The sequence below is a fragment of the Tasmannia lanceolata genome, unplaced genomic scaffold (assembly GCF_043159265.1).
Source record: "Tasmannia lanceolata isolate RefF3 unplaced genomic scaffold, GAP_Taslan_0.1 ptg000037l, whole genome shotgun sequence".
In the NCBI taxonomy this organism is placed as follows: Eukaryota; Viridiplantae; Streptophyta; class Magnoliopsida; order Canellales; family Winteraceae; genus Tasmannia; species Tasmannia lanceolata.
The window spans coordinates 21,877,388-21,902,711 of record NW_027518714.1 but is presented as its reverse complement, the minus strand read 5'-3'; the positions used below and the strand labels follow the sequence as shown (position 1 = coordinate 21,902,711).

Below are 25,324 nucleotides of genomic sequence, written 5' to 3'. Positions count from 1 at the left end.
ACCTAGTGCAATAAAATCAAGTTGCATATCTTCTTGTGCTCGTGCTTCCGCTCCGTTCCTCCCCATATCAGTGTAACATGTACAACTTGATAAACTCCACAACTTATATCCACAATACAAAGATGAATAAATGATACATAAAGGCTGGAAGAATATGTCCTATATTATTATGATTTTCAGCACTTCTATAAAAAGGGCGGTCCAGTGCACGAGGCTCCCGTCATTGCGGGGTCTGGGGAGGGCTAGATGTACGCAGCCTTACCCCTGCTTTGCACAGAGGCTGTTTTTGTGACTCGAACCCGTGACCACCAGGTCACAATGAAAATGCTGTTGCATTTTCAGCACTTCCATATGGAAGGAAAATGTTTTTTGCCTTCTTTTTGTCCAACAGTGTAATTTTCAGTGGGCACTTTCAGATGACTAAGAATTCTTGCCCCATCCTTAGGATCTGTTATATAGGTTTATGCAAGAATTTGATTTACCTGATTCATTATAAAGGTAATGTAATGTCGAGTTTGCCCCCAACAAGGTAAGCAACATGCTAGAATTGGGAAATCTTATTAACTTAGTGCAGTCAAATGTGGGCAGCTATGTTTTCCCTTGGGAATTCATGTTTGTAACTTATCTTCTTTTCCAGTTACTTACCAAAATAGGAAAAATGTAATTTCTGGTGACTGGATTTAGTAGATGTTAGATGCTAAGTATTTGACACTAGTTTGGCTTGAAAGGGAGTGTTGTTGGATATAATGGGTAGATAAGTAGTTTAGACTCTTGATTTTTTTGGTGGTAGAGGAGATATTAGTCTGTCTATATTAGTTAGGATGATTTGTCATTTCATTCTATTATTGTAAATCAGTGTAGCTTTAAACAATTAAGCGTCTTTATTAATAATTTTGATATTGCTTTTGTTCTGAATATACTTGTCTTTTTTTCATCATTCTTGAATTCAATCAGTGTATATTTAGCACTCTCAGCCTTTCTTGTTAGTGTATTTTCAAAATAAAATGGCTTTTGAAAAGAGTTTTCAAAGAAAAGTGCCTTTGTTACGTAAAAGTGGTTGCTTGTAGAAAAGAGAGTAAAGTAGCTTTGAAAAGATAGTCCCACATCGATTAGGCAAAAAATTGGAGAGAGATTTATATAGCTTTTCCCACTTCTCTCTATTGCTTTATGGCACAATGGGTTTTAGCCATTGGGTGGACCCGTGGGACGGTGCAACGCGCACACACACAGGACGTGGGCAGTGGGCTGTAGGGCGCTAGTGGCGCTTTTATGGTGCACTTTGCACGGCGCATCGTCGCAAGGAGCAATTGGAGCACTTAAAATTTTCCTGATTAGATCTGGACCGTTGATTGGATTGGTTGGATCGGGGTCGTTCAGGTAGCTCGGCTGGGTTGGGTCAGTCAACAGGTTCGGTCGGTACGGCCTGAGAGCTCGGACTCGTAGGATGACCGAACGGTCAGCACAGTGCGCTCCAACGGCTAATGCTCGGGCGGGTGCGATCCGAGTCGTCGGATCGCTAGTGGTGATCGGGTGTGATGACGATCGTTGGATTGTGTCCCATCTTGCCAACGGTTATGAGCCCAAAGGGTGCGATCTGCACCGTGGATGATCGATCTAGCGTTAACGAGGTTGGAGGGAGGTTTTACACAAACCAACAGTCACTTCTAGATCGATCTGAATCATAGAGTCGTGGATGGGTGCGATCTAACGACCATAATCGAACCCGCTCCGAATAGGTGATCTGTAAGGGTGCAAATCAAACATAAAGGGTGCCAAAACTGTATAACAACAGCAGAAATGTTTCATTGCATATAGAATTCGAAATTCACTTCTAGGACTTGAATTTTATAATTTCCAAAGCAAATTACTCTCTTGAAAGCCTTTAGAAGTACTATATACTTTCTTCTTAAGAAAAACATCAAGTATACTATTTTCTGCAGAACATTAACTTGTATCTCAAATACTTTGTATTGGAGATCAATGGCATTATAGGACGTGAAAAGGCAGATGACCACCAGGGATGTCTTCAGGAGTCGTCGGATCATTCCCCCGAGAGGTCCTCAATCGTCGTTTCTCCCCTGTCCACAATGGAAGTTTTTGAATCCCTCATGATCTTTAATCTCTGCTGTAGAAGATCCCTTTTCTCTTTTGGGCAAGGCGTTGGTGCAGACAGACCTTCTTGGTCTCATTGGCCCCCACCGCGCTCACATGCTGGCTCCCTGGGGAGTTTGGAAGAATGGGACACTAAGGGGAGAAGATTGGATTTCGGAGCTAGAAAAACTCCTGGCCGAAGAGCAGTAGAAGTAAATCGGAGACCAATACTGAATGGGAGTGACTGGATGTGCATAAAATGTAGCTACAGAAACTTTGGGTCGCGCACCTCATGCAGGAAGTGTTCTGAACTGTGACAGAAAGGGAACTCTAGCTTTGCCTGGAGACCCAAAAAGGTTCAAGTTGTTGATGGTGGTGAAAATGATCGTTGTCTGGAGATACCAGGCTCTGTGGTGGAAGAAAGAAAAAAGAACCTAAAGTGTTGTCTTAGGAACTTTAAAATCTGGTTCCTGGCTTCTGGAAGACATTTAGGCTTGGGCCAAACATTTTTGGGGCCTCCCAGAGTTGGATAAGCCGTTCACCATTAGTACCGTGGATATATTATTCTGTTTCGGCTCCGAGTTTCAGGCCACTTCGATCCTTTGTCGTGGTGGCAAGGCTTTTGGAGGGTATCTCTCTTCCCTCCAGCCTTGGTTCCCTGCTTACAATACAGGTGCTAGACCGGTTCGGCTAAGATTTTATGATATTCCTCTTCATGCGTGGTCTGCTACCACGGTGGAGATTCTGGGATCACATTTGGGCCGGGTTCTTGAAACACAACTCTTTGGGAATCATTCTCATTGTTTGGCGTACGCTTCTGCCGTGGTTATATCCCCTCTGTGGAAATCCATTCCTCAGTTTATCAATTTAAAGGTAGATTCTAACATTTACTCAGTGGGAGTTAAGGTGATTTCTGAGGACAGTATAAATTCTCTGGCATTGTCGGTGGTAGGAGAGGCCAGTAGTAGAGACAATTTGCCATTTTTTGAGGGCTCTGTCCAAATTCCTGATGATGTAGGGTCACCGGTGGTAGATTCCTCATCGGAAAAGGTGGCAGAGGTCACTGGTTTTGGGCCGGAGCCGGTGGTGGTCCCCAATTCAAATTTTGAATTCCCCACCTACCCACCTGTCCCCCCTGAGATTGTCCCGTTTTCGTCAGAAAGTAGGGAGGCTAGGATTAGGGGCTCTGTGAGTCTGCCAACTGTAAGGAACTCACTGTTGGTACCTCCACGTGGCAACAAAAGGAAAGCGGGACGAAAAGAAGCTGTTGACACTTCTGGCAGAAAATCGGCAAAAGATTTAAAGGTTCTGAAAATAAAAAACAGGTTTCACGTGGTAAGGAAAAGTAACGAGACAAAAAACACTCGCTCCGGAAAAGGTAAATTTAGGAAAGGTCTTGAGAAGGATGCTTGTGTCTTGGCAACTCGAGGAGGGTTATCTGTACGTAATAGAAAGCTTAAGCGCCTGTACAGAAAAAAGGAAATCAGGAAAAAGAGGCGTGAATCCGATAGTTTTCACTACAATCGACCCCCCCTAAAATCGCCTGCTCAAAGTATGTCTAGCAGCGATCAGATCGGAAACAGAAGTAATACAGCTAAAGGGGCAATCAACCTGGTTAATGAAGCCTTCGAACTTCTGAAAAATCTAAAGTACAATGAAAAGTTGGCGAGGACAGAATCGCTACTCTAGCCGTGGTCCTGATATCCCCTCCGAAGAAGCAATGGGTTAAAGAAAGGGTAGCAGGCGCTCAAAGTTTGGGTTCGTCCCCGTCTCGGTCCACCCTGAATAGTGGGGAGGAACTTCACACCCCCTTTCGCAATCTGCCCATCTTCAATAAAGTTCTGGATAAGGAAAGGCTAATTCGAAGGCGCCTGTGGGAAGAGGAAAAGCAATCAGCCATCTCTTGTCTAGAATTTAGGCGTCAATCTCTGGGCTCAGTTCAGACTCGGGATCGAGGGACCCAGTAATGGAAGATACTCAGCGAATAGGCCAGCTTAAAGACTGCAATGACAAGGGTAAAGGTATTTCTGTGCCATCAGCAGATGTCGACCCTAGGCACCCGGAACTGGAGAGTGTTAAGGAATTCTTAGTGATGGGAGATGCCCTGGGATTCTCTTATCAGGAGAATATAGACAAGACTAGGGTGATGTTTCTCTGATTGCAATCCAGAGTTGGAAAGGATAGAGTAGATAAGGAAATGGCACATAAAATAGAACCTAAATCGTGAAAATTTAAGTGAAAGAGGAGAGAATAGTGAAGGATCAGAGGAAAAGAAGGAAAATGTAAAGAGGGTCGGGAAGTAGAAAAAATGATAGAGGAAGGCAGTAGAAAAAAAGAAACCACGTTTCTGTTTTTATGAGAGATTAGGTTGGATTCAATAGTGCGTGGAAGGGCTATGCTAACCAAATGTGCAACTTACTCGCTTCAGAATCGGAAGAATGTTCTCCCCAGGATGTATTGAATAGAATTGACAAATCACATACTCTGATTGTAGGTTCTATTGCAGTATCTTGAGAGAGTGTTTCTATTGCTCTGATTTGTCTGATTGGTTCACCTAGTTTCATTGGGGGAGTAGGAGTTTGGAAGCGATGAGTTCGAAGGGGATAATTGCATCTATCTCCCCAGTCTCGTAAGTCGATATTTTTAAGGATTTAGGCTGTTGGCCAGCTTCTGAGTGGTGGCATAATCTCGCATAGGTGGTACATAATTGGGGGTTGGAAGATGTTGTAAAGAATACAGTTTTTAGGAAGTACAAGGATGAAAACAAACTGATATCAATGCTCTGTTTATCTTTTGGACTGGTGTCAGCTTGTCGGCCTAGTCCACCTTAATATTCTGTATTGCAGGAAGGGACTACTGGTCCCGATTGCGATCTTAATATTAATGAATTATGTCAACTTTCAAAAAAAAAAATACTTGTTCCTTCCAAAGGTGGTTCTTGGGTTTGTTTCCGCTTAGTGCATAGCGTCAACAACCATTTTGGTGTAGACTACACCGGGCTTCATTGTATCTTGGAGGCAAATTCGTGGTACCCCTTGCACACTTACTGGTGGGGGCGAATATTGTCTTAAGGAAAGCGACATCACGCCTTGAAGCATCTCTTTTCTTGTTCTATTTCCCACCATATCCACAGCAGATTATCCAACATTTCTTCTACTTGTTAAAGATTTTTCTATGCCAATTTCCTAAATTAAGTGTATTGGCAGTTTTTGTGTCGTATTTATCATAACCACGAATCTTGCATCAGTATGACATAGAATTATAACATGGATTTGATTTGTATGTTTTGTTCTATTGTTGCCTATGCTAAACAATACCCTTGCAAATTTAGATTCAATTGATCCTTTCAAATTAAGTGTTTTGAATGTTTGTGTCGTCACTCTCCTCTATTGTACATGACAGTTACTATAATATTCTATTTGGTTACTCCTATTGACTTGCTGTTAGTAGGTTGGTGTGAACGTGCTAATGGCGCAAGTTGGGTGTTTTATTCCTTGTGATAAAGCAAGCATTAGTGTTCGTGATTGCATTTTTGCTCGTGTAGGGGCTGGTGATTGCCAAGTGAGTGTAATCCAACTAATTCAAGATAGATTTTTAATTCCATGCTATATATTGCTATTTAAACAGATTAGCATTTTACAAGTGAACCTTATGATGAAGGGCACACATGCATTTGGTTATGGTTGAGTTCTTCGTCTGCAATAATGTGATTTATATTCTTGATTTTAATATTTATAGCTATGGTACTGTTTATTTTGCTTGATAAGATGACACTGGGTTAGTTGACCAAATGAGCTTATATAGAGGGAGTGTACGAGGCCTATGTTGACACTCATCTCAGTTTCTATATGGGGGCAGGTTGTATACTGGTCTACTGCAGGTCGTAGTTCTTGTAGAATCTTCCCTTGTTGGGAAGTAGTGACTTCTTATGCATACCTTAATATGCAAAAAGCCCCTAGTCTTTCCATTCTGCCATTTTACTTTGTGACAACGATATCAAATTTTACTCCTATTACCTTGCAACAGAAAATGAGGAAGAAAACTACTTCTTCGGGATGGGGAACAGACTTTCATTACGCTTCGTCTCCAACCTCTCTAGTAGTCACTTTCCAATGATGAATAATCCTAAAAGAAAATTAATAAGAGAAGCATGAAGAGGTCTCAAACAAGAAGCTTCTTTGTTTCTTGAAGAACCATCTGAGCAACCCTCAAGGTTTTCACCAACTCTTAGCAAGTTTATGCCTAAGGGACTTTTGAGTGAGTTGGCTGACACTTTGGGAACCCAGATTGGGTGTCTCATGCTGATACTACAATAGGTTGGAATTCTAATTGAAGGGGCCTTGTGGTCAGAGGTTGCCCAATGACCAATCAATTCAAATTTGGTCCCGTTTCCTCCCTGATAAGGTTTCACAATAAATTCAACTATCCGGCTGCAAATCCAAATCCAAATCTATCCCAAGGTAGGGGCATGCTTTACGGTCTCGACAAATTTAAGGATATCCTACACCATGTTGTCTACTATCCAACATGATGTCGTCACAAATGTAAAAAAATTGTCCCCCCTTCTGGGTGTGGACAATGCTCTAAATGTTCCTAGTTTCCTCGACCAATTAAATTTAGAAGTTGATCTGGCCGAAGTAGGACGTGCGCTTGAAATTCCTCAAGATCTAAATTTAACATTATCGGCATCTTGCCTGGCTTCCTTAACTTTCAGATGAAGACCTTCAACATGAGTCTAGGTGTCATAATTTGCCACTCTGTGACAGGTTCTGAATGAACATGAATGTCACACAAATCATGTTTTTATTGTGAGTAGACAGTTACTATACTCCCATATAAAACCCTTCATGAAATAGGATGGACTACTAAATGATCGAAAGATGTGGAGCGAAAGAAAATTGCACTGACACATACCCATTCATTGGTAAGAAGCATGGTTTTAAGTCCGAAATTTCGGATTTTGGTGGGGACCGAAACCGAAATTCGCCGAAATTCCAAATTTCGCCAATTACCAAATTTTGGCCGAAATTTCGTTTTAATGGCATTTTTTTTATTAGAAAAAAATTGTTACAAAATTTCGGCTGAAATTTCGGAATTTCGGTCCGAAAATTTTGAAATTTCAAACCCAAATTTCGAAACTTAATACCAAATTTCGGACCAAAATTTCGGATTTCGCCGAAATTTTGGATTTCGGTGGGGTCTGAAATAGGTACCGAAACTGAAATTTTAAACCTTGGTAAGAAGTTCACTATGCAAATATAATATTCTATGAAACTTCAGATTTAACTTCAGATTCACTTGTGCCTGTACAGAAGCACAAAGTTACAAGGGGAAATGATGGAAAAATTGCACCTATAACATCTCCAAAAGCATATTCATATTTTAAAACTCCTTCCAAAGTGAAGGACATCCACTAATTTTTGAAGTCCGGTCTATTGCTACTTTTGGGTACATGACTAAGTGTTGAAGGAAGCAAGTGAAACCTGCTCCTTTGAGTTAGGGCATGGTAGCTATACTAATAACAGACTGCACTTGTCCTCTTTAGAAAATTGATTCATTCTGTCTTGAGTGACGCCCTGTTCCTTTTAAAATTTCTGAATGAAGAAGGGGTAGAAGAATGTGATTGAATACACTAATAACACAACACACTAACACACTGAGGACATTGTAACTTATTGTATCGGCAACATTCTAGGTTGGCGGAATGACTTAAACCGACCCAATAGCTACTAAATCAAATCCAAAAAAAAAAGAAATTCAATGGTCATTGGATGCTATTTAAGACACTAAATATTTGTGCCTACAATTATTTGGTGGTGAATATAAATTTCTCTTTGGACATATACATACTCAAAAGCATGCTGTTGTAGACCACCATGACCCTGACTACATAACCACTGTAGCCAGTGCCAATTCTTTCTCATGTCCATCATTTGTGTGCTTGTATTATTTTGCATATCCAACGTAGGCCTTTGGATGGCATATCCAATGTAGGCCTTTGGATGCACCAGTGAAAAGAAGTGACTCGTGCCAAGTTGATGAGGTAGGGGCAGACCGAAAACAACTTGGGTAGAAACAGTGAGGAAAGACTTCATGGCTAGGAACATAACAAAGAACATGACCTTGGATAGGAGAGAATGGAAGAAAATGATCCATTTGGACGAACCCAACTAGTGTCAGGATTAGACTTAGTCAGTTTGAGCTGGGTAGATTCTTTCACCTTCTTCATGAAATTTTTCTAAAGGATTCATTAGCCAACCCCAACTAGTTTGGGACAAAGGCTTAGTTGAATTGAGTTGAGTTTTGTCGTTGATGGAGAAAAGTGAGAATCAAAATCAGACCTCTCACAAAATATGATATATATATATATATATATATATATATATATATATATATATCACTAGGGTTGTCCAATGAGAAAGTATAAAATACCTTTAGACGGGCACATAATTACTTAACCCTAGTAACACTCCCCCTCAAGCTGGAGTGTATATGTCATACAATCCCAGCTTGTTACAACTGTCACTCAACTTAGACTTTCCCAGTGGTTTTGTAAACATTTCAACCAATTAATTTTCAGACCGACTAAACACAATGCATATTTCTCCCCTTTGGAGCTTCTCACGAATGAAATGACAATCCACTGCAATATGCTTAGCCTCTCATGAAAGACTGGATTTATAGCGATATGAATAGCTGTTCTATTATCATAGTACAAGGATGTTAGAGATGATGAAGGAATACCAATCTCAGACAAAAGGGACCTCAACCAAGTCAACTACTCACAATTGTGACCCATAGCTCGATACTTTGCCGCCGCACTAGATCTAGCCACCACATCTTGTTTCTTACTTAGCCACGATACCAAATTTCCTCCAACAAGGGTACACTATCCTGTAGTTGACCTTCTGTCTGCTGGAGATCCCCATTCCCACCGAGTCTGCATTAGTGAATCCATCCAACGTCACGTGATTATGTTTTCTAAAGAATAAGCCTTTCCCAATAGTACTCTTCAAGTACTTAACTATTTGAAGAATTGCTCCCCAATGGAAGGCACGCGAAAAACTTATAAAATAACTCACCACTCTCACTGCAAAGGAGATATCAGGATGAGTCATAGTGTAACGACCCGGGTTTCTTGATAACTCTAAATCCGGATCGTTAACAAAAGACAATAATTTTTTTTACAAATTTGAAAACTCAATTAAAAGTTTGCTAAAGAGTCTAACAAGAGGATTTGACGTAATTACCAAAAACAGAAACAAATTAAGAATAAGATGTATAGCCGCCAAGGCCACACAACCACACCAATTACTCTATCCTTGCTCTTGCACGCCTCTTTTTATTCTAAATTTCCTCATTAGCATGTTATCTAATGTTGCGAAACCTGTAGCAAAACCTGTGGGGGATTTTTAGGGTTAGTTCAACGAACTAAGTAGACTCATTCAGTACCTAAACAAATACAATTAAACAAGTCTTGACTTTAAAGCGTACAAATCAATTCAATAGTGAACATGTGATAATAGTTATTTCAAATTAAAACATGAAATATTAATGAAAGAACATGCCATAATATTCATCAACGTGAATCAACCGATCTCATAGAACATACAACCTTTTACATTTAAGAGGCATATGTTTATTATTAATTTAATGCATGAGATGACTCCCCCAAGGTAATCCAGCTTCTAAGCTCGTTACCCCGCCTCCAATACGTTCCACTACCCTCGTCTGCAGGTAGTGAGCACGAAGGACATTTTACGAAGTGCTTAATGACCACTCCGCCTCTTGACATCATGGTCTAAGATGATGCATTTACCACCAAGGGGGTGCGCTAAAACCCAAGGCCGGCTCGTAATTTCATTATTCCTGGACGACTCATTCCTCCGCCCAATCTACCAAATCATATTTCCCAATGCCATTTATTTCATTTATTTATTACCGTTTTTTCTAGTATGTCATCCATTTTTAATATCCTCAAGATATTCGTTAGCAATTTTCCTGCTTTCAAAGTATTTTCCTTTAACAAGGAATCATAACATTCCATCATTTGTGAACATTATCATGTCATTATTTGTGGGCCATCCTACTAAATCAATTGCATGCTTACTAATATGGCATAACAAGAGAGTAAGATGCATATTATTTAGAAGCATTTATTTTCATAAGTCATTATCCCGAACAATTATATTCCAACTACGAATTTTCATTGCATACAATTAAATTAATCATTGTCCAAGAGTATAAGTTTAAAGTACCGTCACCTACCTTATCAACTTGAATTGTGTGAGAATCCAACAACTTCTATTGTGAGATAATTATTTTGGTCCACCTGAAAATAAGATGCCAAAACGTGCTAAGTTTATCAAAGCCTCTAGGTTCTCTTCCTAGGTAAATCATAACTGTCTTTTGTGCTTATGTACTTTCATCTTTAATCGTCTTCTAATCTAAATTTGTAAATACCTATATATCTATTTGTATAAAATCACAAATTTATTTATATATCTGTTTATATATATATATATATATATATATATATATATATATATATATATATATATATCAAGATATACTAATTCATGTTTATGTGCATAATCCCTACTGTTTAAGAATTCAAGATTCATATACTATAAAATCTAAAGAATTGTGCCTTACGCCCATAAGCTTGGAAAAATAAAAAATAAAATATACTTTCACAGATACGTAGTCATACCCACCAAATAATCATTTTTTTTATATATAATGTGTATGAGTATTGCCAATCATTTTTTTTTGAAAGAAGGTACTGCAAATCATAGATTTACAAATTTGTATATGTATGAATAAACTTTTCAGATTTAAAACTACATGTACAAACACATATACTAGAAATAAATTTTAGAATTTAAATCTTTACATATATACATACATGTATGCACAAACTATATATGTACACATTCCAGATTTAAACCGAAGTGTACGCATGTAATACAATAGAAATTTCAGATTAAATATGGCAAATCCAGGCACATAATTTAATACGAAATCGCATATGTCAATGTAAATAAACTTTTTAGATTTAACTAGATAACAATACACACGTATTCATATGGTTAGGCCTATGCACATATCGTACTAATGAGAAATCAAAATCGAACATAGACATGCATATGCGCATAGGCACACTGTAGAAGAAAATCAGATTTTTGAAAATTACTATTAATAGAAATCCGGAAATTTACTATAAATAGTAATCCGGGATTTACAATAAATAGTAAATAAAAAATTTACTGTAAATAGTCAATCCGAAAATTACATATTTTATTAATCTAAAAAAAATTACCACTTAAATGAAAATCATGAAGATTATTAAAACAAACCCTATCTTGTTAAATTTGTATAGATTAAAAACCTTAAACATTAATATACTATTCTTTAAAAGGAGAAATTATATGGTGGCCGACTGTGTGGAAAAAAGGGCAGAGAGAGAAAACCTGCCAAAAAAGGGGGCTTTTGTTGGATCAAAAATTAAGGGAGGGGGGTTTTCTCTCTCCGACCTTTATATGTAAAGGTCGGCCACCATATAAAATCTCTTTTAAAAGAAAAGAAGAACGATTTAGGTACTTTACTGGTATAAGGTTTCGAACAATGGAACCTTTCTCTTCTACTTCTTCCTTTCCTGTTGCTCTTTTTTTTCTCTCACTCACTCATGTTTTGGGTTTTGGGAAGAGTTGTGTGCACGTTTTTGTGTGGTGGGATTATATGTGATTTGTGGTGTTTTTTCCTATTCTCCCTCAAGTTCTTTTATTAGTTTTTCTCTTGCCAAAATTGTAGTTTCCTTATTGGTTAATAAAAGCAAGTAGGATTCCTAATTATGTACAATACTAAACTTGTTTGGGATGTTGAAGTCAGAAAGTGGGGTCCACTTATCCCAAGAGAAAACGCACAACCCATCACGTTTTTCCCTTCCGTGAGTTTTCTAAAAATTTGCTAGAAGACTCTTAAAATAGAAATCCCGTAATAAACCCACATCCCTACCATTAATGGGCTATAACTGCTCCAAATCATGTCCAAACCGCAAAATCTTGGGCCTGTTGGATAGATAATCGAAAAACCCATCCAATGAGACCCAAATCATGTCAAACGGACAAGATTTGATACCCAAAAATTTAGCTACAATTAAAGTGACGAAAATACACAATTTTCTAATTAATATCTCCTTCCTTTTTCTACTGAAGCTATAAATACACAATTTTCATGGAAATTCTTTTACTTGGGTTTCACAATTTTTTTAATGTTATTTCACAAATTAAAGATTTTAAAAAACAGAAAACATAAGAGCCCTTGATTTCTTGAATCTCCTGATCTTTAAAAGATCAAGAGGGATCAACTCTCGAATGACATGATCTGTTACCTATACGAGTCCGATCGACGATCCGAGGGATCCTAGGCTTGATCCGACGATCCAAGAAGCTCAACTTATAGATCGAACTTGTGGGTCGCTGATCAAAAGGGATCTACAGGCAAAATTAATTAACAATCAAATACTTAATGGACCCTGGTAGGGTTGGTCTTTACACAGTCAAGTAGATCAATTTGCCAACCATTCTCCTATACCCACCTGGATCTTCTAACAACTCTCCTTGATCTAGATAGAGCTTCACATTAGGGTCTATGGGTTCCTCAGCAGGTTCCGGGTCTATGGGTGTTGTCTCTTCTAATTAGTGTTTAAAAATACGGATGCGAGTCAAAATGTGGCCAAGAAAAATCCTTGTCGACACGGCACGGGTGCAGCCAAGAATGTGGTTGATTCGACTGAGTACTCGGTTGACGGTATCATAACTTGGGAGAGTCAAAGGAGTTTGTATTGACTTTGTAGGGCAAAACGGGAACGTGGCCAAGGGAAAAGGGAGTTGACTCGGGGGAGTCCACGATGTCGCAAGGGAGTTTTAAAACTATGCTTCTAATATATCCAGCACACTTCCTCCATGACAAGGAAAGACCATCATGAGAATACGCCACCTCAACTCCCAGAAAAGACCTAAGATGACCTAGATCCTTGGTGCAGAACTTTGTTTGGGAAATTTTTTTCAGCTTTTGTATGCCTATCATGTCATTTCCATTCATAATCGTATCATCCAAATGGACTATTAAGAAAATATATCAAACATTGGAGTGAGAACTAAATACTGAGTAATCAGCAACACACTGCTTCATACCAAAGCGCGTAACAACTTCACTAAATCTCCCAAACCATGCTCGAAGAGACTACTTCAGTCCATAAAGAGCCTTACAAAGACGACATACTGATCACATCCCCCCCTGAGCAACATACCCAGGAGGTTGCTCCATATAAACTTCCTTAGTCAAATCACCAAGCATAAATGCATTCTTCACATCCAACTGATATAGTGGCCAACCCCAATTTACAGCTAATGAGATAAGAACCCGAACAGATGGAATTTTTGCACTCGTAGGAAACGTCTCAGAATAATCCACCCCAAATGTTTGAGTGTAGCCTCTCGCAACCAAGCTTGCTTTCAAACTCTCAACTGTACAATCTGACAAATACTTTACTTAGAACACCCATCGATAACCAACAGTCTGAGCACATGACAAAAGCGGAACCAACTGCCAAGTGCCATTGGAATGAAGGGCATCCATGGCGGCACACCAACTTGGGTGAGCTAATGCTTCTGCAACAAATTTAGGCACAACAACCGAAGACAAAGCAAAGAGAAAGGTCTAATAGGAAACAAACTGAGAAATAAGATATCCAACCGTCAGTGAATGAGCCCGAGAAGCAACTGGAGAATTAACAAGAACGAAATCAAAAGGAAAGATAGATAACTGATTACGTGAGGTTAGGGCTGGCAACGGGGCGGGGCGGGGCGCGGCCAGATGTTGCATTCCCCGTCCCCGCTTCGGGGATCTCAAGGAATCCCCGTCCCCCCCCCGCCACACGGGGAATACCTGATCCCCATCCCCGCCCCACACAAAAACCCTCACCTCAAAAAAAAACTTTTTAACGCCCATAAAGAAGAAAAAGACAAGCCGTGTTTTTGCACTTATCAAAATATGGTAGTGCCAATATCACTGGCATAAAAGAAATATTTACTGGTAACAAAAAAACACTAAAACAGTACTAAAATAAGAGGATATTGATAATGCCTTGCATATTAAAACGGGGCTGGGTGGGCGGGTCCATCTCCACCCCCCTCGCTGCTTCGGGGAATTTTTTAAGTCCCCATCCCCGCCCAATCCCCGATCCAAGTCGGGGAATCCCTGCCTCGTGCGGGGCGGGGTGGGTCCCCGTTTTCACGGGTTAAATTGCCAGCCCTATGTGAGGTAGACCTGTCAGACCGGGATGGCCGTTGGGCGTGAGGTAGGTGCATCTTGTGAGTCTGCTAAATCCTGCAAGGGCCATGAGTATAAACCTGCAGTTGAGAAGGCAAGACATACAAAGAGGAAGAAGGAATGGGAAGAGGTAGACTGGTGTCACGAACGAAATCAGTCTCTCAGTCAGAAAAGTAAGATGCAGTCTCAAAGAAGGTAACATCAACAGAAACAAAGACCTTGCGTAAGGTTGGACTATAACACTTATGCCCCTTTTGAGGTTGTCGGTAAGCAAGGGAAACACATTTTTCTGCACGAAGATCTAACTTGTCTAGACCAGGGGATAATTTTTGAACAAAACACGGGATTAAAGGAAAGGGGCTAGCAGAAGGATGAAGTACTGAGAGTGGAATTTTGATTATCCAACACAAAAGAAGGTAGGTGATGACCAAGGAAGCAAGCAATGAGCACATCATCACTTCAATAGGTTTTAGGGAACTAAAACCTACATCTGAAACATGAGAGAACAAGCTGTATCAAGAAGGTATCGAAGATTTCTCTCCGCCAATCCATTTTGTTGGGAGGTATACGCACATGAGGACTGGTGAAGGATATCCCGCAACTCTAAGAAGGATTAAAACCCATCACAAGTAGAATAGTATTCCCTGTAATTATCAGTAAGCAAACATCTTATTGAACATTGACATTGATTGCGAATGTCATAATTAAAAGCATTGAACATTGACATTGATTGCGAATGTCATAATAAAAAGCAAGAAATGTAGAGAAAACCTTTGAACGATCTTTCATTAAAAACAACCTTGAATAATCATGATAAAAAATAATAAAGTACTTAAACCAACCAAAGATAAAATTTGACAGGGACCCCATATATATCAGAATGGACTAGCTCAAGTCAAAAGGACGAGACACTGGACTAACTACTTTGGAGGGAAAAGACACCCTGTGGTGTTTTTGTCGTTCACAGGACTCACACTCAAACAAACTAACTGGACTTAAAAGTAAGACCGACTTTCAAAGCTTCTCAACTGAAGGGTGGCCCAAAAGGCAATGCATTGAAAGGAATCAACCAAGCTTTGTAGGGATGCACTTTCCTTGTTCTGATCGAGGTAATAAAGACTATCCACCTCACGACCCAAACCAATCTTCCCCCCAACCTTCAAATCTTGAAAAACACAAAAAGGAAAGAAAGAAACATAACAATTCAGGTATTTAGTTAACTGAACAGAAAGTAAATTAAAAGGAAATTTGGGTACACAAAGGACAGAAGAAGGTAATGAAAGACTTGAATGCGTGGAAGCTACACCTATTCTTGAGACAGGATATGTAGTCCATTTAGCCAAGGTAACACTATGACTGGTGAAGAATATAACCGAAAGTAAGAAAGTCTATCAGATTTGCCGGTCATATGATTGGATGCTCTTGAATTGATTATCCATGACCCAGAAGCAGTAAGGAAATAAGAGGAAGTGTGGCGGCTGGCTACTTGCCTTTGAACTTAGATGAGTTAAGGAAATAAGAGGAAGTGTGGCGGCTGGCTACTTGCCTTTGAACTTAGACGTCAAAAACTCATCGTACTCGGCACAAGAGACCACTAGAGAATTTCCTTGCTCAGCCTGTCCAGATGATGCTGCACTAAGCTCTCAGTTGCAGCAACTGAAGCATGATTGGCATATCAAGAAGGCTGTAACTCCATATGCAGATCATAGCAAGATTCAACAGAGTGACCCTCCAGGCCTCCATATAGCAGTGAGTGCAAAAGCGGGTTCCACTTCCACTAGTCCCACGGCCTTTCCCTGAATTACGGCCACCTCCACGTCCATGATGACCTCTACCATGGGCAGATCGATCACTACAATCACTAAATTGGGCAGCTAGGGCCTATCACTCAACAGAAGGCTCACTCGATTCCTCAACTCTCAGATACCTATGTACTTGAGAAAATCCCTCATCAAGGAAGGAAAGAGACTCTAAACCAACAATTTGCTGATTTATAGGGAGAAATGCTGGCCCAAAAGCATCCAGAAACTGAACAACACGCAAATCTTGCTGATTCTTGGCCAAGACAGCGGCATCGATAGTGAATTGCAAGTACATAGCATAAAGTCACATAATCAGAAATGGAATTGTCTCCACGCTTCAAATTCTGGAGTTTTGATTACACATCACAGATCCTAGTCAAGTTATTTACTCCTGAATATAAGATTTCAACTCGCTTCCAATTGTCTTTGGACGATCTGGGTGCAACTCGGGTTGGGTTTAGGCCAACCCGACCCGACCCGACCCGACCCTTTTTTCTAACCCAAACCCGACCCAGCCCAATTTCCATCCCAACGTGGTTCGAGCCGAGCCGAGCCGAGCCGAGCAACCCATTTTTACGACCCGAACCCGACTCGACCCGAGTTCAACTCGACCAACCCGAATTTTTAAGTTTACAAAAAAAGATTTTCATAAAAAATGTCAGGTTGAACTCGGGTCGGGTTGCTCAAACCCTCAACCTGAACCCGACCCAAACTCAACTAAGGTTTGGAAAACTCGACCCGAACTCAACCCGACTTTTTTTTTTCGGGTTGAACCTGACCCGAGTTACACCCCTACGATCTGAGAGATACATAATGGGACCAGCAACTTTGGGTTCCATACGATTCTAAAGAAGAGTCTTGATCACAGCATCTTCCTATGTCCACTTCCCATACGACTCATCCTCACTATCAGGTGGTCCTCTTCGATATACTCAACCTTTCCTCGGGCAGGGAGAAAGGTTTTAACAGCCATTCGCCATGGAAGATAATTCGATCCATCCAATTTAATGGATGCCATTTGAATATTCTGAATCTCCATAGTTGATGAACCAGTAGAGGCATCCATAAACTTGCTGCCCTCAAATAATCACAAGTCACCAGTCACAACCAGTCACAACCGACACCAAAAAAGAATCATTGGAGTCACTCCATAGAAAGAATCCAGAGAGAGAGAGAGAGAGAGAGAGAGAGAGGGGGGGGGGGGGGAGGGGATGCCGAGCCTCCTAATCATAAGGACACCAACAAAACACCATTCGAAATGATCAACGCACCAAAAAAACTCTATATCCAAACTTCTAGGGCCAAACAAAGAATGTATAGACAAATCAGAGACTTACAACATCAAAATATCGGTGTCTGAGGCTTACATCATCAAGACGATGAAGACGACGGCGACTGGCGACAATAGACGCACTATTTACTGCCTTCAGACAAGCCTAGAAAACTAGGGTAACTGTTCACGTGAACAGTGCAACAGTATTGTTCATACGGTATTGTTCATATAAACAGTAACTTTTTTTTTCAAGTTTGGAAGAAAAAAAGAGAAAGCGGGAGAAAAGAAAAAGAGGCCATGTTGATGAAACCCAAGGGCTCTGATACCATGTTGATGACGGAGGAGAAAAGTTGAGAGAGAGAGAGAGAGAGAGAGAGAGAGAGAGAGAGAGAGAGAGAGAGAGAGAGATGGAGAAAAGTTAAGAGTAAAAAATCAGGCCTCTCACAAAATATGATATATACATACTAGGGTTGTACAATGAGACTAAAATACCCTTAGACGGGCACAACTACTTAACCCTTCCGACATATTTCAATAGTTTACAAACTTATTAAAATTGATTCTTGTATAAAAAATTATATACAGCTTAAATCAAAACCTTGGAATTACTCGATGCAGTTTACCTTGAAGTTCTTTTAATGCAGAATATCTTCCAGTGATCCACTCTTTTGCTGGTCTTATCTGCTGTAGTATTTTCTTTTCAGCATTAATGAATTTTTTTCATATGTTACTTTAACCTGCAGGATATCTTAAGTTTGAAAGTCACAGCTCAGTAAACTGGTTTATGATTTAGTAATTTTAGTAGAATGCTTTTTACGCTATATCATGCAGTAAGTAATGTTCCTTTTTCTTTAGTTTTTCTGTTTATATCACCCTGTTGTGGGTTTGATGGGGTTTCTTACACGAGTCTTTATGGTACTGTTATAGCTCCGTGGGGTTTCTACCTTCATGCAAGAAATGCTTGAAACAGCATCAATCTTGAAAGGGGCTACCGATAGGTCACTGATAATTATCGACGAGTTGGGCCGTGGTACATCAACTTATGATGGCTTTGGTCTGTCTCTCTCTCTCTCTCTCTCTCTCTCTCTCTCTCTCTCTCTCATGTACTTGCGCTATTTCTTAAATGGCAAATGCACCACCTGTATATTTTTTTATGGAGCAAAAAGCTACATTTTATATCTTAAATAATAACACCTACCATCTTTTGTGCTGTTAAGTGTTGCATGTTCTTTAGTAGCTCCATCTATCATTTTACGTTGCAGATCATGTATTACAGTCCTCATTTATCATTACATAAGATTGTATTATTATTTCGTATTTTCCTTGCTTTAGATACATAAGTTATATTCCATTGTTTTCTGTCTATTGTACTTCCAATCTTTCTATGTCTAAATAATTTTTAACTATATATCAGTTATTTTACTGTTATACTATGATATTTATTTTTGTGGGGTAAATCTAGGACTGCATATATTCTGGGTTTTTCTCGTTGTTGGTGTAATTTAGGACTGCAAAGAAGTTGAGGAACGAAACTCAACATCCTTCGAAGAATCACTAGTTATATTTACTATAAGAATTTACGACAGGCTTGATACATGAACTTGTTCTTTAGTACTTCCTGTCAAGTTGGGGTATATGTTCTGTTCATCGGTTGATTTTTAGAGAGACAAGAATGAAAAGATGAGCTCAATCAATACTAGTCACAAATTAGAATGGAAGCTGAAGAAGAATAGGGCTAATCCTTTCACATGAAAATGGAGAATGAGAAGTCAAGTGCCTCTACTTGTCTCTCCTTATATTTATAATAAATTATTGAGCCAATTACAAGAATACCCTTTTTTCATGCACTGAAGTTGTATGGATACACTTGTTTACAAAATGTTAACAGAGAGATTAGAGAATGAAAAGTTATGTGTTAGGTCTTTTCCCTAACACACACACACACACACACACACACATATATATATATATATATATATATATATATGAGGAAAAGGATTGTGAGCTTGAGCGTTGGAACCTTATGGTGAGCTTGAGCTCTCAAACCAATGAGGCCCACATTGTTAGGATGATCCAAAGCATTCACTAGAAAGGGCCTTACATAGATAGGGTGTGTACAAAAAATCAGCTCCATAGGATCATCCTAACCCATCCATTTGTGGAGGTCAAAATGGACAGACCACAAATCTGCCCATTTTTGCCCTCCACTTTTGGAGGGGTTAGGATGATTCAATGGAGCTGATTTTTGGTACACACCCTATCAATGATAGGGCCTTGCAAATGAATGGTTTGGATCCTCACAGAAATTGTGGGACCCATGTGATTGGTGCACTCAAGCGCACCATTTCCTATTAGAGCTTGAGCGCACGAACATATTCCTCTATATATATATATTATGAAAATAATATGAAAAGACTATAATGCCCTTAGGCTACATAAGCTTATTCTAACACTCCCCCTCAAGCTGGAGTATGAATGTCATACATGCCCAGCTTGTTACATAAATCACTCAATCGAACTCCATTCAACGACTTGGTAAACATGTCTGCAATCTGATTATTCGTTCGAGTGAACTCGGTTTGAATTTGAGCTGTCCGAATCCTGTGACGAATAAAGTGACAATCCACTTCTATATGCTTAGTTCGTTCCTGAAATACCAGATTCATAGCTATGTGAATGGCTGACTTGTTGTCACAGCAGAGGGACGCAGGTGAGGAGTATGAGAATCCAATCTTTGACAAAAACGATCGTAGCCAAATTAATTCACAGCTTGTATAAGCCATAACCCTGTATTCTGCTTCTGCACTGGATCGTGATACACCATCCTGCTTCTTGCTTTTCCAAGAAACTAGATTTCCACCTATGAAGGTACAATAACCATTAGTAGATCGCCGGTCAGCCGGAGATCCGGCCCAGTCTGCTTCAGAGTATCCCTCAATTCTCAAATGGTTATGCTTCCGGAAGAGAAGACCTTTCCCAGGAGCTTTCTTCAGATACTTCACTATCTGAATCACTGCTGACCAATGTGATGTCCGAAGCGCACTCGTATACTGGCTAACCACACCAACAACATATGCAATGTCCGGACGAGTGACTGTGAGATAGATCAACCGTCCTACTAACCGTCTGTATCGACCAGGATCTTCTAGTGGTTCCCCCTGATCATGTGAAAGCTTGACATTCGGATTCATAGGAGTCTGTGCAGGTTTTGCCCTAAGAAGACCTGTTTCTTCTAAAATATCAAGTGCATACTTCCTTTGGGACAAAGATAGCCCCTTTTGTGAATATGCCACTTCAATGCCTAAGAAGTATCTCAGAACACCAAGGTCTTTTGTGCTGAATTCATTATGAAGGAAATCTTTGAGGCATTGTATTCCTGCTTTGTCATTCCCTGTAATAACAATGTCATCAACATATACAACAAGGAGAATCAGACCATCCTTGCTTCGAGAGCTGAACACAGAATGGTCTACAACCCTTTGTTTCATACCAAATCGTAGGATGGCCTCACTGAATCTCCCAAACCAAGCACGAGGATACTGTTTTCGACCATAAATCTCCTTTCTTAGCTTACAGACGGTATGCTGCAACTCTCCCTGAGCAACAAACCTTGGTGGTTGCTCCATATACTCCTCCTGCAAATCACCATGGAGGAACGCATTCTTGATATCCAACTGATATAGTGGCCAAGACTGATTCACGGCCAAAGAAATCAATACACGGATGGACGAAATCTTTGCCATTGGAGAGAATGTCTCAACAAAATCAATCCCATAAGTCTGAGTAAAGCCCTTTGCAACAAGACGGGCTTTTAACCTCTCAACAGAGCCATCAGGTAGGTATTTGACGGTGAACACCCACTTACATCCGATTACCTGAGCACCAGGAGGAAGGGAAACCAACTGCCATGTTTGATTTTTAGTCAAGGCATCCATCTCAGCCTCCATAGCTGCCCGCCATCCTGAATCAAGCATAGCCGTTCGAGCAGAGCGAGGAATAAAAATCGATGACAAAGATGAGATAAATGCGGTATACAAAGGAGATAACCGAGCATAACTTACCGCATTAGAAATAGGGTGATGAGTGGTACGAGAACGAGTACGGCTCGCAATAGAGGCATCAGGAGAGTCATCAACCTGAGCATCATCATCAGAGGATGAGGGTAAAGACGGACCTGCTTGCTGAGAGAAGATGGCAGGACATGAAGGCTCAACTGAAGTAGTAAAACACTTGCGAGTATATACCTGTACGGGACGCTGAACCTGATCTGGTGGCAAACTTGGAACCGGGACCTGATCTGGTGGCAAACTTGGAAGCGGAACCGGCAATGGCAACGGAGGAGGAGATACCGGTAAAGAAGAGGAAGCAGGAAAATAGGGAGTATCCTAAAAAAAAGAGACATCGGCACTGATAAATGTGCGGCGAAACTTGGGACTGTAGCATCGGTAACCCTTCTGGGTTCGTGAATAACCCAAGAAAACACACTTGATTGCCCTTGGGGCCAATTTATCAAGTCCTGGGGTGAGATCCTGAACAAAGCAAGCAGACCCAAACACCTTGGGAGGTAACGAAAACGGATCCTCAGAAGGGTGTAACACCGAAAAAGGGGACCGATTGCTAAGAACTGAAGAGGGTAGACGATTAGCCAGAAAGCAGGCTATAAGCATAGCGTCAGCCCAAATTGGTTTGGGAACCTGCACCTGATACAGAATGGAGCGAGCTATATCTACAAGATACCGTATTTTTCGCTCGGCAACACCATTCTGTTGTGAAGTGTGTGCATAAGACGACTGATGAATAATTCTACGACTAGAAAGAAACTCCTGAAAACCTTGCCGATCAGAAAAATACTCACAGGCATTATCAGTACGTAAACATTTGAGGGAACAAGAGTATTGATTTGTAATTTCAGCATAAAATAAACAAAATGTAGAAAACACCTCAGAACGATCCTTTATTATATAAAGCCAGGTCATCCTGGAAAAATCATCAACAAAAATAACAAAGTACTTCCCACCTAACATAGAAGGAGTACGACATGGACCCCAAACATTAGAATGCACTAACTCAAAAGGACTATTGACACAACTAACAGAACGAGATGGGTAGGAAACACGATGGTGTTTTCCATACTGACAGGACTCACAATGAAAAGGACTAATAACACCAGAAACAACTGGAGAACGCTGCAGACTCTCATAAGAAGGATGACCGAGTCGGCAGTGCCACATAAAGGAATCTGCTGAGGTACTAAACGCCGTGGGAGTGATAGCATCATCCAGTTAGTAGAGGCCGGCTGTCTCATGCCCCGAGCCAATCTTCTTCCCAATCGCAAGGTCCTGAAAAACACAATAAGACGGAAAGAATGTTACTGAATAGTTAGGCGATTAGTAAGCTGACTAACAGAAAGCAGATTGCAGGGAAAAGTAAGAACAAAGAGTACAGTTAATAAGGATAAGTGGGATGTGGCTGTAACAGTCCCAGTGCTTGAAATAGGACATCGAGTCCCATTGGCCAAGGTGACCGTTTTAGTAGGAGCAAAAGAAGTAAAAGAACTAAGAAGTGTATTGTTACCGGTCATATGATGAGAGGCACCAGAATCAATGAGCCAGGAATCGGAGTGGCTAATGGAGCAAGATGAGTTGCTACCTTCTGTGGCAAGTTGAGCAGCCGGTTGTTTCCCTTTCTCCTGTAGGTGCAAAAGTGACTCATACTCAGTCAGAGAGACGACCATGGTGTTTGAGGTAGCAGAAGTAGGTGCAGCAAGTGTCTAAGAAGCGAAGTCGGCGGCTCGAGTGGGACGCAGCTCGGGATGTAGATCGTAATAGAAATCAATAGTGTGACCCTCCATGTCACAACGAGTGCAATAACAGGAGCCACGACCCCCCAGAAGTACGGCCTCCCCCTGAATCTCGGCCAAAGCCACGGCCCTGTCCGCGACGACCACGACCCCGATCACGAGTGCCCCGAAAGGAACCAGACTGGGCAGCAAAGGCAGATTGATCGCCAGCAACAGAGATAGCCGGATCTATACGTAGAGCGCGCTGAACGCGAGAAAAGATCTCATCCAAAGATGCGAGCGTGCCTAACCTAAGGATCTGCTGGCGAAGAGGGACAAACTCAGGTCCTAAGCCATCCAAAAAACGAGTAGTACGGAGCTCATTCTTCTGTTGAGCCAATACCGTAAGGTCGGTGGACGGTGGATGATAAATATGAATCTGCTCACAGAGACCAACAAAGTCCGAATAGTACTCAGCGACGGTCTTATCGCCACGCGAGATACGAAAGAAGTCACTGTAAACATCAGTAATCCGCGTGAGATTGTTGCTGCCAGAATAAAGTGTCTCAGCACGCAACCAGACTGCCCGGGATGTATCCAGAAATAGCATGTGGCTCGCAATCTTTGGCTCCATACTCTGACAGAGAAGAGATTGGAACTGGGGCATCCTCCTGACTCCACTTATCATACCCAACATCTTTCGGATTCGGAGCATCTGTAGTGATGAAACGTAACTTGCCCTGACCTCGCAGATAGAGAGAAACATAACGACTCCAGGCAGGGTAATTAGCACCATCCAACTTAATGGATGTCATAGAGGTCATCGGGAACAGAACTGAACCCGTGGAAGAAGCTGATGGCAAGGCCATAATAAACACCAAAATTTAAAAAAAAAGATGTCGGTGAAGCAGACCGAACAACACACACACCACAACAATCACAGACACCCAAAGAACGGGCAGCCAAATATAGGCAAGCAAATCACCACAAAGACAAACAATCAGAGGGAAAAACCACAAACATTCAGCGGAGGAAGGACTCCGAAAGAATAAGCACGAAGCCCCATACTTGTGGAAGTACAACGAAACATAGAGACAAAGCTCAAGTCATGTTTACAGAAAGGACGGAAATCCCCTCGCGTGGGGGAAAAGAAAGAAAAATTTTCAATGAGGGCTTACCTGGAAACCCAGGAATTTTGGGGGGGAAGGGTGCTGCAAATCAGAATTCTAGAAGCAAATTTTTTTTTTTCCCGTGAAAGTTATATATGTCTGGGAGGGGCGGGCGGCAGGAAGAAGTGGGGCGGCAAGGCTGGGAGGGGTAGGGTTGGCGAGGGTTAGGTTTAAGGATGGGGAAGAAGGGTCGGCACAAAAAAAAGAGAGAGAAGGAATTGTGCTGGGAGGGGATGGCATAGAAAGGAAGGTGGAGGTGGTGGCGGTGTTCCCTACTGCATCGAAGAACCCTACGGCTCTGATACCATGTTAACAGAGAGATTAGAGAATGAAAAGTTATGTTTAGGTCTTTTCCCTAACACACACACACACACACACACACACACACACACATATATATATATATATATATGTATATATATATATATATTATGAAAAGAATATGACAAGACTATAATGCCCTTAGGCTACATAAGCTTATTCTAACAACAAAGATACTCCCAATAATGGTGTATGTATTTCACATCTTCCCAACTTTTAGATACATAAGTTATATTCCATTGTTTTCTGTCGATTGCACTTCTAATCATTCTTATTTCCGGCTGTAGACACCCCATTTTAACCGAACAGTAAACCATCATTTTGAATAAAAATTCCATCAAATAGATGAATTAGTGTCCCAAATTTCACCCTAGAAGGTTAGGATCCCAAGTAGGTCCCTGTAAAATTTCATCGAAATCGGACAAAATTTGCCCAATAGGATGAGTTGAGTTAGAATTATAGTGCAAAAGGTTAGTGAAATATCTTGTAACCCAGCCAGTTTTTACACTTGAGCTAGGAAGGGGTTGAATCATACATCTTGGGGGTCCAGTAA

At 40.7% G+C, this 25,324-nt stretch overlaps 1 protein-coding gene across 2 annotated transcripts in view; it reads left to right on the top strand.

Annotated features, from left to right (window-relative positions):
• The window catches only part of MSH2 (MUTS homolog 2), an 88,498-nt gene that overhangs the window by 18,246 nt on the left and 44,928 nt on the right, over positions 1-25,324 (top strand). For both annotated transcript variants that reach the window (XR_013240047.1, XM_077372830.1), the window contains exons 9-10: positions 5,542-5,652; positions 18,430-18,556. Coding sequence is in view for 1 of the 2 variants with exons in the window: in XM_077372830.1 (XP_077228945.1) it covers positions 5,542-5,652; positions 18,430-18,556 (238 nt within the window). In the remaining variant the exon portion in view is untranslated. The remainder of the gene's footprint in view (positions 1-5,541; positions 5,653-18,429; positions 18,557-25,324) is intronic.